The 18,019-nt window shown below is 40.0% G+C and overlaps 1 protein-coding gene across 1 annotated transcript in view; it reads left to right on the top strand.

The window, feature by feature from the left end:
• Positions 1 to 18,019, top strand: part of LOC124805009 (glycosylated lysosomal membrane protein-like) — a 61,632-nt gene that overhangs the window by 14,302 nt on the left and 29,311 nt on the right. The window contains exon 5 of the mRNA XM_047265409.1: positions 11,097 to 11,380. Coding sequence (XP_047121365.1) covers positions 11,097 to 11,380 — 284 coding nt within the window. The remainder of the gene's footprint in view (positions 1 to 11,096; positions 11,381 to 18,019) is intronic.

Below are 18,019 nucleotides of genomic sequence, written 5' to 3'. Positions count from 1 at the left end.
AATTTTTTTTCTTTTATCTACAATTCATTAGTGATTCAATTGGGCCATATAAATAATAATAATAATAATAATTATTATTATTTATTATTTATTATTATTATTATTATTATTATTATTATTATTATTATGCTTCTGGGTGCAAGGATGAGAATACAGATCAGATACTCAATAAAATATTTCAAAGAATTAAGAGCAAACAATATTATTTTCTCACACATTGTCTGGTGTGCGAACAATGGCATTGGTGGCTGAGATTGTGCATTTGCAAAGTATTTTTACATTACCATGTGAAATATCAGACTCCTTGCAGTAAAATTGCCATGAAGATTGACTTATTGTTCTTCTAATAATTTTCCATCAGATTGCAAACACATCTCTGCCATGTCACAGCCGCTTACATCATTGTTAAAACTACTAAAATGAAAAAAAGATTACTGAAACATATATTCAAGAACTCACATATGCACATAAATTATAAGTACACACACATAAATAATAATTGTTGTGTGGCAGTATATTAATATAAATGAGTATGCCAATGTGCCTCTTTAACGCTGCCTATGTTCAGTATGTAATAAAATGTCTGGAGTTGTGGAGCAATGACAAAATGAATCTGTACAGGAACAGATTATCTCACAAGTCTAAGTAGTACAAGAGGAGTCAGAGTTGAAGTACAATATTAAAACACATGTGCTGTTTTTTCACCGCAGCTACATATTGTTTATTGTTGGCGCTTCATATCATGTCTTTGACAGCGCGAAAAAATTAGATTATCACTTTCGTGTGCAGATGAGCCCTTAAAGCCAGTCTTTCTTAAAAAATCACTTTGCACACACACACACACACACACACACACACACACACACACACACACACACTTGCGCGCGCGCGCAAAAGTTCATTTGCTCACATATTGTGTTATGCAAATGTCATCATGAAGGAGAGTCTTCAGCTACCTGAACTGAGGAAGTTATACATTCACAGGCAGAAGCTATCACTGTTGCCTACTTCTGTGGAGTACACCAAGAAGAGATTCCAACTAGTGCTAATCTACTCACACTGTCATTATGGTAATTACTTCTAAATTAAGTTGTATACATATTTTAGGGAGAAAGAGGTTAATTTGAAAGAAGGCACTACTCGTTCACCTATATTACTCATCTGCTGGTTTTCTAAAACTTCAAACAAAGCAATAACTGTAATTTGCAAACACCACTATCAGCTGTTTTGTATATACTGTCAAAGAAAGGATAATCTAATACAAATATTATTAGAGTTGCACAGAATTTATTTTCAGGAGTCCAGGTGTTCTGATAAATTTCAGGAATGGCTAATGGAAATATTCTTTTGCTTTGTTTTTAAATGATGGAGGATTTTTAATGTTCTGGCTGATGTCCACTGGCAATCTGTTATATGCCATAACCCTAGAATGGGATACGTAATTGGTTACTTTACAAATGAGTTTCTGTGATAAATGTGTGCTCTTAAGAATATAAGCAAGAAAATGCGTAGGAAAGGTTTGAAATCATGCTTAAAGTTTGTTGGAAGTCCCTAAGTGCTGTTATTATCAAACAGTAGGTGAGTATATTCTTTGTAATTTGCACTCCATTTTAAGCAAAAGCAAGTTTTTCATGCATCCAAATGTTTGATATATCTTCTGAACTGGTGTCATACAGTGACATATTTTTGCTGACATATTCAGTATGGAAACTATCTGCAAACTGTGTGTGTTGTGAATAGTTTGTTGTAAAGAAGTAATAAATTAAAATATCATGCCTGATGCTGAAGTTTGAATGCATGAACAGTCAAAATGTAGTAAGTGACAAGTGGGTGGGTTGGTGGGGGTGGGGGGGGGGGGGAGGGAGTAGTGCCAGCAAGATAGTTTCATAAAGATTTGAAATTATGTGCATATTTTGTTGGAAGCCGATAAGCACTCTATCTCAAATGCCGGATGTATGAAGTATGTGAACTTGCTTGCCGTCAGTTAAGCTGCCTCCAGAAAGTTTGCAATTGTAATACTTGCCTTATTGTATTAACCATTAAACATATTATACCTCTTAATGAGCATAATGTGACAGTACATTAAATATTTAATTTCAGTCAATAACCTTGCGAAATAATGAATTAATTTTTGTTGTCTCAGTGCTGCTTCTGGTACCAGATTCCAGGACAGCATTTTAATAATATAGATACGTATTGATATGTAAGTGTTAGTCCTGGAAGAGGCTTCTGCAGATTGTTCAGTTACCAAATTGACTCAGTATTCTCATAAAAATTGCATGCTTCTGTAGAAAAACCACTTTCTTCACCTTAGCTGCAATGCAGATGTATATGTAGAATGCCGCAGAAGAATACACCATAGGACAGAACTGAATGAAAGTATGCTAACAACCTAGTCTGCAGGCCAACACAGTGAGAGAGATTTCAGAGTGCAAAGCAGATGGAACTAAGTTTTGTTGTTAACTTGACCACATACTGGCCAGTGTACACTCGTGATTTCTACCTCTGGTCCTGTAAGTCTCTTTGTTTATTTGGAATTGCATAGTACAAGTTTTTGTAATATTAAGCTTTAAATTGTCAGCTGCGAATAAGTTGTAAGCCTGTCTGACTATTCTCCCTGATGTGTCGGGTAAGGACATGTTTGGGCTCTTTGTCAGTATACTTACAAACAGCAAACATTACAATTTTTGAAGAGTCCTCCATTGTTAGTAAATCGTTCACGTGGTCCAAGGCAAAGCCTGGGGAAAGCACCAAACTTCGAATTTAATTTTTTTTTGCCACACTGAATTTAATCTTATTCCTGCCCTATCATTCGCTAACGTGACCCATTTTCCATCGTTCATGCTGATCTTAAAGAAGTAATGTAAACTCAGTTCTACTACTCTGAATAGCCTGTATTCTCCACAACACTCACAATTTGCATTTATTAACTTTCATGAATTAGGCATGAATCTGGTTTTTACAGGTCTTGTTACCTCCAGGCAGTTCCACATACATAAACAACTCACATTAAGAAGTTAGTAGTTGACTGCTGAAGAGCAGCAGCTACTCTTTTGCACCACTGATGAACATAATGTGTGTGCACAGTCTCGCAGTTGTCATTGTTCTGCATTTACATTTTCTTATACTTAGGAGAAATAGGGGTCGGGAGCTTTGTCTGAAATCCTGGTAGCACTGTTACATGTTTTGCAGGGCTGTGCAACAACACGTGCTATGGGATGACAGGAATAGAAAGGGGTATGCAATAGTGGATTATAAGTTGTCAACAAAATAGTAGAAGACAGGCAGCATGCTTCATTGCAGAAAGTTTGTCATTGTGTCATATTTTATACAAATGTGTTGAAAGGGACAGTGGTAGTAATCCTGAAAAAAGGTATTTGCAATAATTATAAAAATTTAGTTACATGGTATACAGCCAAAATTACATTGTAAATTAGAGATGAATATATCCTCTGATCACTGATGGTCTTCTGAATCACTGCCTCAGTAGTTCAGCAGGTAGTCTGCTGAACATTCATTAGCACTGCCAAATCACAGCCAGACTGTAGCCTTCCAACCAAACCTTGAGCTTGAAGTACGCACTGGTGCCTGTCACAGTACTTTTATTTGGAAAAAATAGTAGGAAGAAGTTGCGCAGGTATAACAACTTTTCATGGCCCAAAGTAACCATGAACAGTCACCATAGATTGTTGGATATTCATGTTTGCACTACAAATAGACTCCCTTTTCTCACCTGCCATTGGTCATCTAAAATTATTCAATTAGTTACACAAAACTGGAATATTTTCAACCAACATAATAGAGAGAAAGTGTCCTGGCTAGCACTGCCCCTATTTCAAACCCTAGTTGCAGTGGGGTTCAAATCACGCTGGTCATACTCTTTTTGGTATCAGTGTTTTATGGAAACCACTTCAGGTGAATGCTAGAATGCTTCATCTAAAGAAGCCATGTCCAGTTTCCTTCCCAGTCTTTGTTTAATCCAGGATTACTCTCAATACATAATAACCTCAGTGTTCAGCCCAAAACTGCCTACCTTTTGATGTAAAAGATTTTTTAGTGGTTACCCTTGCAAAGTCAATAGCCTCAACCAACGACATTAAAAAAAATTAATATTAAATCATTTTTAAACAACATTATGTGCTGTAGGTGTAATTGATAACAGTAACATTCTTTTCCTGAATGGAGCAAATACATCGTTTGAAAATTACACTGAAGAGCCACAACACACACCTAATATCACACACATGCCTAATATCATGTAGGGCCCCTGCAAGCACACAGAAGTGCTGCGACACGACATGGCATGGACTCGATTAATGGCTGAAGTAGCACTGGAGGGAATTGGCACCATGAATCCTGCAGGGCTTTCCATAAATCCGTAAGAGGGTGAGGGGGTGGAGATCTCTACAGAACAGCACGTTACTTGGCATCCCAGATATACTCAGTATTGTTCATGTCTGGGGAGTTTGGTGGCCAGCGGAAGTGTTTAAACTCGGAAGAGTGTTCCTGGAATCACTCTGCAGCAATTCTGGACGTGTGGGGTGTCACATTGTCCTGGAACTACCCATGTCCATTGGAATGCACAATGGACATGAATGGCTGCAGGTGATCAGACAGGATGCTTCCACACATGTCACCTGTCACAGTCGTATCTAGACATATCAGGGGTCCCATATCACTCAAACAGCACATGCCCCACACCATTACAGAGCCTCCACCAGTTCTAACAGTTCTCTGCTGACGTGCAGGGTCCATGGATTCATGAGGTTGAGGTTGTCTCCATTCCCATACTCATCCATTCGATCAATACAATTTGAAACTAGACTCTTCTGACCAAGTGACATGTTTCCAGTCGTAAACAGTCTAATGTCGGTGTTGATAGGCCCAGGTGAGGCATAAAGATTTGTTATACAGTCATCAAGGGTACAGGAGTGGGCCTTCGGTTCTGGAAACCCATATTGAACATGTTTCATTTAATGTTCGCACCCTGAATTGAAATCTGCAGCAATTTCCAGAAGGGTTGCACTTCTGTCATGTTGAACGATTCTCTTCAGTCGCTGTTGGTCCCGTTGCAGTATCTTTTCCCAGCAACAGTGATGTCGGAGATTTGATTTTTACTGTAGTCCTGATACTCATGGTACACTGGTGAAATGTCATATGGAAAAACCCTCATTTAATCACTGCCTAGGAGATGCTGTGTCCCACCACTTGTGCTCAGACCGTAATACACATTGAAACTCGCTAAAATCTTGATAACCTGCCATTGTAACAGCAGTAACCGAGCTAACTGCACCACGCACTTGTTGTCTTATGTAGGCATTGGCAAGTGCCATTGTATTCGGTCTGTTTACATATCTCTGTATTTGAATATGCATACCTACACCAGTTTCTTTGGCACTTCAGTGTGGTAAGTTCCTCAGCTTACAGTTTTAGATCATCCAGCAACAGCAAGCACATAATGTTTGGAAACTGGGTTAATACCCTCTCTCTTGAGCCAATGGAATGGCAGCAAAGGTCTTGAAGGATGTCTAAATTATACAGGAACATAAAGTGCTATTGTATGTAGTTCCATGATTATTCCAGTGTTCTACAGATTAGGATTTTTACAAGCCACATAAGTTGGTGAAATATGGGCTTGTTAGTGACTAACATAAGGAACAGTTTATAGTAAGGTACAAAGAAGGAACAAATCTGTTGTCTGGTTACACTCACATCACTGAAGTGGCCTCTGCCAAAAATTTTAAATTGCTTTAAAATTTCTGAATGGTCAGCATGGCAAGCAGATAATCCTTTTAAAGAAAGGGATTCTTAACAGAACTCGGCCCAAAAAGAGGGAAAAATCTGAACCTCAAGATACTGAAAATTAATTAATTTTTACTAAAGCAATGAACAGTTTTACCAAATAAAGAATATGTTGGATGGACAGGGAAAAAATAAGTGTGAAAGAAAGTAGTTGATATTAGGCAATGTTGATATTAGGCAATTTTCATATATTTCAAGTAAATTTTAAAATCAAATATCTATAAATTATTGTAGATTTGTCCACATTATATTCACTTTTCCTGTCTTTTTCTTGCAAGTGCTAATGGTACCCTTCCAGTACATATGTGTTATGCAAGAGAACACTGTTTCATTGATGAATACAGTACCACCTTAGAAAAGCTATTAGAATTACAATAAAATGAAAATATGGCAAAGAAATCCAGTTACTGCTTTTGTGCTATGATGCTGTAATGAATGCCCACATAAAGAAACATTGTTTCCTAGGGAAAAAAATTTAACTGTGATGAGGATAGAACGGTTGATTTTTGTAAATAGATTTAAACTGTTTGAATACTAAAGATCCCATGTGGTGCAAAAATTGCTGACTTCATTGAGGATCTTTAATTTAAATTTGGTAAAACTTGTTGCACATTTGTATACTGCCAAGTCTCAGGTGGAATATTACACACATCAACAACAGTTCTGCATCAAACTAATAAGTCATGTATGTGTGTTGCTATGGTGACTCCCTCCAGTGTTTTGTACTGATCGGAAGGTTACCTCTGACATTTGTAAACATATACACAGTTACCATGAGCATTACCTATGATGCAGTACTGTACTCAGATGGATTGCAGCATTTCAGTTGAAAGTAAAGCATCAGTGGAGACACAGTAGAGACATCTACAGAACAGTAGTAAACAGCCATCATGCCACAAAGGACAGTGGCAACCAGTGACCGGGCCTGCATCATCATGTTAAGTGCAGAAGGATTTTCAACCAGCAAAGTTGCTTGGCATGTACAGCGGATTGAAGTTATGTGGCACAGATGTGGAATTGGTTCCAGCTGATGGGTAGTGTTGAGGACCACACAGGCTGTAAATTTGAGAGGTGCCCAGGATGAGCGATATCTAAGGCTATGGAGTCAAAACATTGACCTGACTGCTCCAGAACTGAATTTGATGTTTGAAGAGGCATCAGTACATCATGTATCACATAATGCATATCTGTTGATATGCAGAAAGGGAAGGCAGAATACTTTCAGTGTAAGGATGTCAAACTGTCTTTATCAGTAAATTGTCAAAGTATTCATAACAAAGTTCCCAGCTTCACTTCTCTCCAGGAAAGTTCTCACACTCATATTGTTCTTGGGACCGAGAGCTGGGTGAAACCCCAAGTAGAAAGCTCTGAAGTATTTGATGCTGTAGGAGGGGGAGCATTCATTGCATCTGACAAATATTGTCTTCACTGTGGTCAAAGTTGTGTGAGACAGTGGAGTTATCTGGTCACGTGTAACAGATCTAGGTAAACTAAGTTAATTAGTGAATATTTTTACCAGCCAGCTGATTACTCTGTGACAGTTCTAGAGTCATTTGAAGAAAATCTATGGTCAGTAGTACATAAATTTCAGATTGTGCAGTATCAGTTGGAGGTGACTTTGTCCTACAGAGTATAGACAAAGATGCTTATGGAATCCGTTGCGAGGCGGGGGGAGGGGTTGGTGTACACCCGACTGGCTGGCACAATCTGGTAGAAGTACTTTCAAAAAAATTTCTGAAAACTGTTTTGATCAGCAAGTTAAGCAGCCCACATGGAATGGAAATATCTTAAGACATTGTAGCTGGGCCAGACCTTACTGACGCATCAGTCTAGAGTAGGGGGCTGAGTGATCATGTCATTATAGCAACTGCCATTATGAATAAATCAGTCAAGGAAGCTGAGCATGTTTCTCCTAGAAAGAACAGGTAAGCTGTTGTTAGCATCTGAATTAGTGATCTGATGTCACTTAGTTCCAGTAAGATAGATTTAAAGGAGTTGTGGGCACAGTTTGAACAGATTGTTAATTTGGGGCTGGAGTACTATGTGCCTAGTAAGTGGACTGGGAATGGAAAGACACACCTTGGTTTAATGATGAAATTCAGAAAATGCTAAGGGAGCAAAGGCTGTTGCACTCTAGGTTCAAAAGAGAACACTCAAATGATGACAGGCAGAGATTATTTTAGATTCGTGCATCTGTGATGAGATTTATGCATGAAACATACAGCTACTACCAGTCATACTTTATCAAAAGCTCTGGCTGAGAACCCGAGGAAATTAGCGTCTTTTACAAAATCGCTGAGTAGGTCTAAGGGTTCCATCCACTCACTCATTGGCAAGTTTGGTGTGGCAGTTGAAGATAGCAAATGAAAGCTGAAGTTTTAAATTTTGTGTTTAAGAAATTGGTAACACTGGAGAATCATAGAAACATATCCTCGTCTGACCATTCAACAGGTCCTGTACGTATGACATAGTAAGAGCCTTCACTGGTTTAGAGAAACAACTGGAAGAGTTCAAAACAAATAATTTGCTGTGTCTGGATGGAATCCCAATTCAGTTTTACAAAGAGTGCTCTATGGTACTGGCAGCTTGCTTAGCTTGCATTTATCATGAATCGCTCACCCAGTGCAAAGTCCCAAGTGACTGGAAAAAAGTATAGGTAACTCTTGTAGGTAACAAGTATAAAAGAATGGACATGCAAAAATAACAGATAACTTCGCTGTCTTCGGTTTGCTGCAGAGTTCTTGAACATATTTGCAGTTCAGATACAATAAATTTTCCTGAGGCTGAGAAGCTTATGTCATGAATCGACATGGTTTTAGAAATCGTCACTTGTCAAAGATTCAGCCTTTCCTTTTCTCACATGATACGCTATGAACTATGGATGAAGGGCAAGAGACACATTCCATATTTCTAGATTTCCAGAGAGCTTTTGATACAGTGCCCCACTGCAGATGGTTAACGAAGGCATGAGGGTATGGAATAGATTCCCAGATATGTGAGTGGCTTGAAGACTTCATAAGCAACAGAACCCAGTACATTGTCCTTCACAGAAAGCGTTTGGAAGACAGGGTGGACAACAGTGTGTTGTTTGTTTGTTGATAATACTGTAGTGAATGAGAAGACATCAGGGTTGACTGTAGGATGATACAAGATAACATAGTCAAAATTGGTTCTTGGTAAGATGAATGCCAATTTAGCTCTAAATATAGAAAAAATAAGTTAATGTAGATGAGTATGAAAACCAAACTTGCATTGTTTGGATACAGGGTTAGCAGTGTTCTGCGTGACTCAGTCACATTGATTACAAATCTAGGCATAACATTGCAAAGTGATATGAAATGGAATGAGCATTCAGGATTTTGGTAGGGAAGATGAATGGTTTGGTTTATTGGGAGACACTAGTGTGACCTATTCTGGAATACTGTTCAAGTTTCGGGTGCACATCAGGTGAGATTCAAGGAAGACATCGAAGCAATCTGGTAAATCTGAATGACATGAAAGTGTTACAGAGGTACTTCGCTAACTCAAAAGGGAATCCCTGGGGGGAACACTATTGAAGAAACTTAGAGAACAGCATTTGAAACTGACTGCAAAATGATTCTACCACAACTAACACAGATTTTGCATAAGAACCATGAAGATAACGGAAATTAGGGATCATATGGAGGTATATAGACAGTCGTTTTTATGTCGCTCTATTTGCAAGTTGAACAGAGAAGGAAATAACTAATAATGGTACACGGTACCCTCCACCATGCACAGTGGCTCGCAGAGTATATATGTAGATGTAGAGCAAACTGTTTGATAAATGCATGATGGGAATCCACATTCCTGATGTGCGTGCTGAGAACCACTTCTTAGACCACAGTGCCATGGTCTCCTTGCAGATGTGGAACATATCATGCGGGATGGATCCCCAGGATTGATGTCAGGTGTTGTTTACAGATGAAACTCAGATCTGTTTGCACCCGATGGAGATCATCTCATAATACTGAACACCTCCAAAACTGTGACCCCACATGTGCAACAAGGTGGTGGTGGTGGTAGTGAAGCGATGTTCTGGAGTGGCATTACGTGGGACCACCGTACACCTCTTGTGGTTGTTGAGAGCAGTCTCTCTGCTCTATGGTACATGGAAACCAATAGTGGGACTGTATTGCGAACATTCTGGTGACACTTTCATCGTGATTGTAAACAACTCATGTATTTGTCATGCTGTTCTTTTGAACAAGTTGCTTCATCATGCTATGATCACCAGAAAAGAGTGGCCTGCCAGTTCTCCAGGCATGAATAATCCACTCGAACATGCGTGCAATAGATTGAAATGAACTGTTTTTGGATACTGATTGATCATGTACACCCTGCAGCTTCTGTAGAATCTCCATTAGAGGGGAACAATTTGGACCATGGCTGGCTTGATCATGTCATCGATGGTGTGTAAGGGTGTGAGGGAGGATTCAGACCTACTGATGTTGCTCAGGAGTGTTGAACAACCCCGTCCCCCCATGGACAAACAGATTATATTGTCATTACACAAATGTTAGATGTCTGTGTTTCTGTATTGGTGATCTGGCTACAACAATTGTTGTATAAGTACAACAATAAATCACAATCACTAATTTGAGAAAAATAAGTATGCATCAACAAACTGTCAACAACTGAGCTTGAAGGCCCCTGGCATGTGCCGCACTCGGTCAGCATGATCAGTGCCAGTGTGATTGAATAAAATACTTTAATTACTGTTTTCTCCATATTATAGTGACATGTCGCTTTCGTTCCAACTTTAAAAACAATTTCAATGTGTTAGTTTCTAAATTTTTTAAAGGGAAAGGAGAATCTCTGCCAAAAAACTAACTCCAGGAATTGATTTAGTTTTGCTTCATCTAAATACAATTTTTTTTGTGTCTAAACTTTTTTAGAGCAAGAAAACAAGATAACTCATTTTCTCATGCGCTGCTATCATTCACTTCATGGAAACTGCTCATTACTTTCGTTTGTAGTCTTTTTCCCTTAATACTGGTCATTATATATTTCTAACTTCTGCAATACATCAAATAACTGTTTACTTTTAGGTAATTGCAGCAACTAAAATGCACACTTAGTAAAATGAACAAGGTGTATCGGTTTGCCTTTGACTTCAAATATGGCAGTTTACTCTGTTTCAGTTTGGCAGACTTTCTATACGCACACTAAATTTGGGCACATGGACTGTAGCAGAGTTTCTATTTTGTATACACTGTTCTGGCCCAAAAAGTAAAAGAACATCTTAGGTGAATATAATTCTTTTGTTCCAGCTTGTAGATGTGGAGAGCCCAAGCAGCCATTCACGCTCTTCTGGAGGGTATTTGCAGTGGAAACCAGTAGCATATTTAGCACAAAATCGTGATATATCCAATTCCACTGTTACAAATGTGTATGGACCTATTAAAAGTCCCCCAAAGGCACTCGATAGCTCACTGTTGTCTGCCTATTATGGCAGTCAGTTAACAAATGGATCGCAGACTCTTGTGCAAGCTGTGACTGTGTCTTTTGGTGAGGCAGATGATGGGTTCTACAAGAAAACGAAGTACACTTCGTGGTAAGTACTATTGTAAAATATTGATATCTGATTACAGGTTCTCCATGATTAAAAAACACACACACACACACACACACACACACACACACACACACACACACACACACACACACACTTACAGTATCGACAACCAGCAGCCCCTCGTTCCAGAAAAATAAGTGTCCTGTAGCTACATGTTAGAATGTTGCTTTCATTTATTTCAATGGACTGGCTAATTCAACAGGGGCAGCATAATCTGGGTATATGCACATTTGAAGATCAAAACATAATGGACTGTGTGATTTTCTGATACTTTGTTCTGCAGAACCTTTTATATTCAGGGAGTTGTACATGAGGCTGTTCTGTAGCTGCAGCAGCAGTGTGCTAGTGTGTATATATTTTGTCAATAAGTGATAGAATGCAATGTGGGATAGTGAAAATACAGATGGAGCCTTACAGAAAGTAAAAACAGCAACCATTGGCATCAGTTTTTTAAATATGTTGTGAATGTTCACAGATCCAGCAGAGAACATTCAAACATAGAATATTTAATTCTGAAATCTGTGTTGTTTTGTAATTAATTTATTTATTAATATGATTGAGTCATTGATACTGTTTCACAGCACACAGAGCATTTTTCCCCAACTGTGATGATTTTTTTTCCGCGCTCATTTATTTCCTCTTTCCAACTAAACAGCGTTCCACATTTGCTTGTGATGTTTTTAGATTGTTGGAATCTAATTCTAGTAAATGAAGCTTAAACTAAGGAATTAATTATCTAAACTATCTAACAGAAGAAAACCATTTATGCTACTATAACCAAAGTTACAGCAGCAGTATTCATACCAGACCAGTGGAAAAATGCTCCTATCAAAGCACAAAAAGGTGCCTATGCTCCTGTTTAAAAGACTCATTGAAAAGTTTCATACCATCTTCATTTGCCTATCTGAGCACCTTTAAAAATTTTGGAATGTGGACATATTTGCACTCAGTTTAACATGCAGCTCACTTCTCACTCCCGCTAGCTACCATAACTGTAACTCGCTCACACTCTCTAGTCATTACTGTCACTCACTCATACTCACTCCCATTGGTCCATTCTGTCTCATTCAGACCAACAGTCACCCTCTTGCACTCTCTCACTGCTACTATCTCATCCATCCTTCCCCCTGCTGCTGCTGCTGCTGCTGCTGCTTCTCCTCCTCCTCCTCCTCTCTCTCTCTCTCTCTCTCTCTCTCTGCGCCACCATTTCCTTCACTTCTTCTGTTCCTACAACCAATGTCTACTACCTTCCAGTATTGATTACTTTCCTCTTTCCCAAATCCACTGTCTCCTTCTCTCTCAGTATAAAAAAAGGGCAATTGTGTTCACACGCCAACACTTCAAACATGCAGAGGAAAATGGAGTGAGGCAGCTGGTACCCCTGTTTTCAATCAGTCTTTTAAACAGGAGCATATTTGCCATTTTTGTGCTTCAGTAGGAGCATTTTTCTGCTGGTTCCCTTCTTTTCCTACCACAGCATGACTTGTCACTTTGGTAACCAAAAACTGTGTTTCTCTGATCAATGTTTTTGAAAAATGGAAGATGGCACTTCTACAAGGAACAGTTAAATGAAGAAAGGACAACCACCGACCCACCACAGTATGATCATGGAATGGTTCCGTTCAAAAGTAATCATGACACATGTTACAACATTTGGCCTAGTGGGAGATGAGATGATCAATTACTTCAACTTGGTTAGCCACTGATGGATTCTCTACCACACGCATTCTTGCACTTCATCAGATGGAAACTGACATCCACATGTCTTTCTTCAGGTTGCCAAAAATGTGAAATCACACAGATAACAATACAATACAAATCGTCAAATGAACATTGTCCAAAGAACCCAAGACAGAAGTCAACAGGCAGTTTGTCAAACATGTATGTACTGTCTAAATACCATCAAATTGCATTCAACAGAAAGAGCAACAGAAATATGTATGTGCAAAAGAGCACCATAATAATTGATCTTAATTCTTGCACTACATTTAGGGTTTATACTCCCATGTAATGACAGTATAAAATGGTTGTTTGTCTGATGAAATTCCACAGACAGTGTTTTGTGCACATTTGCCTTATGTAGCATTGTCAGCCTTCAAACAACCAACAAGATAAGTTGACTTTGATGTTGAGTGAAAACTTTCCTTCATTTTACTCTCAGAGAGGGTCTGATGTATTTTACAAGAGATGCCCTACATATGCCATTGATATAATTTCTCTTCAGTCTTCTGACCTAGGACGCTTATCTTCAGTTTAAACTGCACCGCCTTGTGTAATTTATACAATGAGTAGCTGTTTGTTTTTCTTTCTAAACCACTTTTGGTAGACGATATATCCCAAGGTGTGACTGATATTGCTGTAAAGTAAAACATCCAAGAATTGGATGCATCCGTTCACTTCCATCTCTGTGGTGAATTGGCTGTTTTCATGGGTGGAATTAACATGGTCAAGGAACTGTAACAGTAATCTCTTCACCATGGGACCACACCACAAGTGTATCATCTACACACATACAAAAAAGATTATCTTTAAAATTAGTAGAGCTTTCTCCTCAGTTTTCCATTAACAGATTGCCTGTAGGAGGTGATAGAGGGTACCTCATGGCAACATTATTCAAAACATGTGCCACATTAAATATGTGATGTCCTGCAGTTCATACCCAAGGTTAACCCATAGATTAAGTGACTGGAGAGGACAGGCTAAAATCTGCGGCCCTTGAATGGTATGTAGGGAGTCGTCGTCCTAAAATGTTAGATCCTCTCCACATGTAAAGTGAAAGTTATTTTTCATCTAGCGTCAGAGCCAGTCTCTTGTTGGTTCTGTCAAGCCTGATGTGATGCTACCTAAGGCAGGTGTACAAAAGATACCATCTGTCTGGACTCCCTTATATAGGGAAAACAAGTTAAGGTATGTAGGTGCCACATGTCTGTTACAGCCTAACAAACCAGTTGTGACAAGCAGTGTATGTTTGAGACAAGCCACTACTTCATGGACAAAGAAAAGTCAATTGCATAATTCTCTTGGGATTCAGTGATTAATAAAGTCACCAAAATCAGTGTAACAAGCAGTTTACGTAGCCATGATGGTGGCAGTTTTGAGTAAAATGTTAAATCATGTATGTGAAGTAATCAGCTCTAAAATACAATTGTAGAATACTCCTGTCCCAGATTCTTAGTGAGTTTAGATAAGAACTTTGACATGGCGTACATTATAGAGCATATGCACATAGCTGCTGCCTAGGCGCCACTTCTGTGGATATGATAGTTTGTATCTGCATGCACAGTAGTGCGAGTGACATGTTAACAAAGCAGGCAGGAGAGCTGGAATATCCATCTGATGGCTCGGAAGATGGTTGGACAATTTTCAGCTGAAAAATTATTAGAGGAGATTTACACTGGGAGCCAAAACATTGGCCACTGTCCACCTCACTGATTACTGCCTTGTGGTACTGTATGGAGAATAGAGGGTGTATAAGCAGAGGGAAGATGAACGGGGAATCATTCTAGAGGTGATATGGGCTGAAGATGAAGAAATCCACTCATTAAGGAACTTTTACGAAGGGCAGTGTGTTATGGTTCTGCATCAGCGAACGAGCTTGTCTGAAATGCCCAAGTTTTAATTTGTTGGGAGTACCTATGGAAAGTGGTTGAAGGAGAGTGAAACCACGAATGAATAGGCATCAAGATGTTGAACATACATGCCTCAAGGTCAGAGGTTTTCCTACTCTGTAAGGCAGGATAGGGTGTGATATGTGGCAGATCCAAATGATAGAACACAATGCTAGTGCTGGCACGTGCTTTTGAGAACATGTTTCACCACATGGAGTTGAACCTGGGACTCAGTAACAACTGACTCCAGTGTGTTCCTATGTTACAGGGAAAATTCACGTGGACTTGATTAGGACCTGTGCTAACAATTGAAGGCACAATGACAGCTGTGAACTTTCTGAAGATTAGTACTGGCCATCTGCACCGGTGGTGGATATAAGGAGGAGGCTGGGGTGGGGAGGGGGGGGGGGGGGGGGTTTTAGACAGTAAAGTGCTGCTTGCAGAAGTGTACAGGGATGAGATGGAGAGAGGATAGGGCAGCTGGTGCAGTCGAGAGGTTAGACAGGGGCTGGGGGAGGGGGGAGAGAGATAGCAGAAAAGGAGAGAAGTAAAAAGACTGGGTGCGTTAATAGGGATAGTGGGCTGTGTAGGGTGGAAATCGGGACAGGTAAGGGGCTAGATAGGTAAGGACAATGACTAATCAAGGTTGAGACTAGGACAGTTGGGGGAACGTAGGGTATAAGAGGTCTGTTAAAAAAAATTCCAGAACTTTTGTAGTTTCATGCCAGTAGTGTGTTGGAGCGAAATGCGGTTGGCATCCTTGCACATAAGTTTCATTGTTGTATGCTGGATAGTTATTGTTCAGTGCTGTATTAAGTGAATGTTGTCACACAGTTCGCATACTTCAAGATGGCAGAGTGAGAGTAGCAACATGTCTGCATTAAATTTTGCATAAAACTCAAGAAAACCTTTACAGAGATACACCGAATGATGCAGGAAGCCTACAGTGATGAGTTCTTAAGCCGTACTCGGTCTTACGAATGGTTCGCACAGTTTAAAAATGGATGGACGGAAGTTAAAGATAACACTCATTCAGGATGCCCCGGGATGTCTAGCGATGACACTCATGTCAGGAACATCAACGAAATTGTGCTTGCCAATCGAAGACTGACTGTCAGATAGGTTGCAGAATAATGTAAAATTTCAGCATCTCGGAATGCATTGAGTTGCTGCAAAATTTATTCCATGCCTCATGTGCCAAGACCAGAAAGAGCTTTGCCTCAGAATCTCTGAAGAGCTTTTGGGTCATGCAAATGAGAAAGAGATGGCCCTTAAGAGAATCATAACTATTGATGAGACATGGATCTGTGGTTATGATGTCGAGACCAAGGTTCAATCTTCACAGTGGGTCGGGAAATGTTTTCAAAGAACAATAAAAGCTTCTCAGGTCAAGTCAAATGTCAAAGCCATGCTTGTAGTTTTCTCTGACTTTGAAGGATTAGTTCATTGTGAAATCGTACCAAAGGGACAAACTGTTAATCAATGCCATTATCAGGGCGTGTTGCAAGGCCTACGAGAAAATGGGAGGGTGGCCTGAAGTGTGGCAAAACAGTTCATGGCTCTTGCATCATTTTAATGCATCTGCACATTCATCCCTGTTGATGCAGGACTCCTGCACAAAACACGAAATCACTGTCCTGCTTCATTCTCCTTACTCTCCACACCTGGTCCATGCAGACTTTTTTTTATTTCCAAAGTTGAAAACCCTGTTGAAAGGACAATGGTTTGCAATGATAGATGAGATAAAAGAAAATTTGCAAATGACACTTTGCACAATCCAGCAAGGGGCATACCAAGACTGCTTCCGGAAGTGGAAACGGCCTTGGTAGTGGTGTATCAATTGTGGAGGAGAGTATTTCGAAGGAGGCCATCCACAATTAGTAAAAGGTAAGTGTAGAAAAATTTTGTGGGCGAAGTTCCAGAATTTTTTGAACAGACCTCATATTGCAGGGAGAGTTCCCACCTTCACAATTCAGCAAAGCTGGTGTTGGTGGGAAGGCTCCAGATGGCACTTGTTGTGTAGCAGTCATTGTAATGAAGAATGTCGTATTGGGGGTGTGCTCAACAATGATGTGATCCAGTTGTTTCTTGGCCTGATTTGTCAGTGACACATTCATGTGGACAGACAACTTGGTTGTCATGCCCACGTAGAATGTAGCACAGGGGTTGCAGCTTAGCTTGTGGATCACATGCCTGGTTTCACAGGTAGCCCTGCCTTTGATGGAAGAGGTGGTGCTTAGGAGTGGACTGGAGTATGTGGTGGTGGTGGAAGGATGTACGTGACTGTCTTGCATCTAGGTCTATTACAGGGATATTAGCCCTGAGGCAAAGGATTGCAGGCATGGGTTGTGTAGGGATGGATAAGGATACTGTGTAGGTTCAGCGGGTGGTGGAGAGATTGGGAAGGATAGTGTTGGGTAGGACATTCCTTACTTCAGGGCATGATGAGAGGTAGTCAGAACCCTGGCAGAGAATGCGATTCAGCTGCTAGAATTGAGTCATGAGGGGAATGCTCCTCTGTAGCCAGACAGTGGGACTTTGGGAGATGGTGGGCAACTGGAGGGATAAGACATGGGAGATCTGATTTTGTACAAGGTTGGGAGGGTAATTACTGTCTGTTTAGGCATCAGTGAGACCCTGGGTATATTTCGAGAGGGACAAATTGCTCGATAGATGCGGCAGCCATGTGTAGGTAGGCTGCATGGAAGGGACTCCATGGCATGGGATGGGTGACAGCTGTCGAAGTGGAGGTATTGCTGGTGGTTGGTAGGTTTGATACAGATGGAGGTACTGATGTAGCCATCTTTGAGGTGAAAGAGTGTGTCTTGTTGGGTTGAGTAGGGCTGGGTGGAGCTAATGGGGAGAAGGTGTTCAGCTTCTGGAGGAATGTAGATAGGGTATCCTCACCTTCAATCCAGATTGTGAAGATGTCATCAGTGACTCTGAAACAAGTTAAGGGGCTTTGGAATCTGGATGTTTAGGAAGGGTTCCTCTAGATGGCCCATGAATA

This window comes from Schistocerca piceifrons, chromosome 7, assembly GCF_021461385.2.
Source record: "Schistocerca piceifrons isolate TAMUIC-IGC-003096 chromosome 7, iqSchPice1.1, whole genome shotgun sequence".
Lineage (NCBI taxonomy): Eukaryota > Metazoa > Arthropoda > Insecta > Orthoptera > Acrididae > Schistocerca > Schistocerca piceifrons.
The sequence above is the reverse complement of the archived record's forward strand: the minus strand, read 5'-3'. Positions and strand labels throughout refer to the sequence as shown.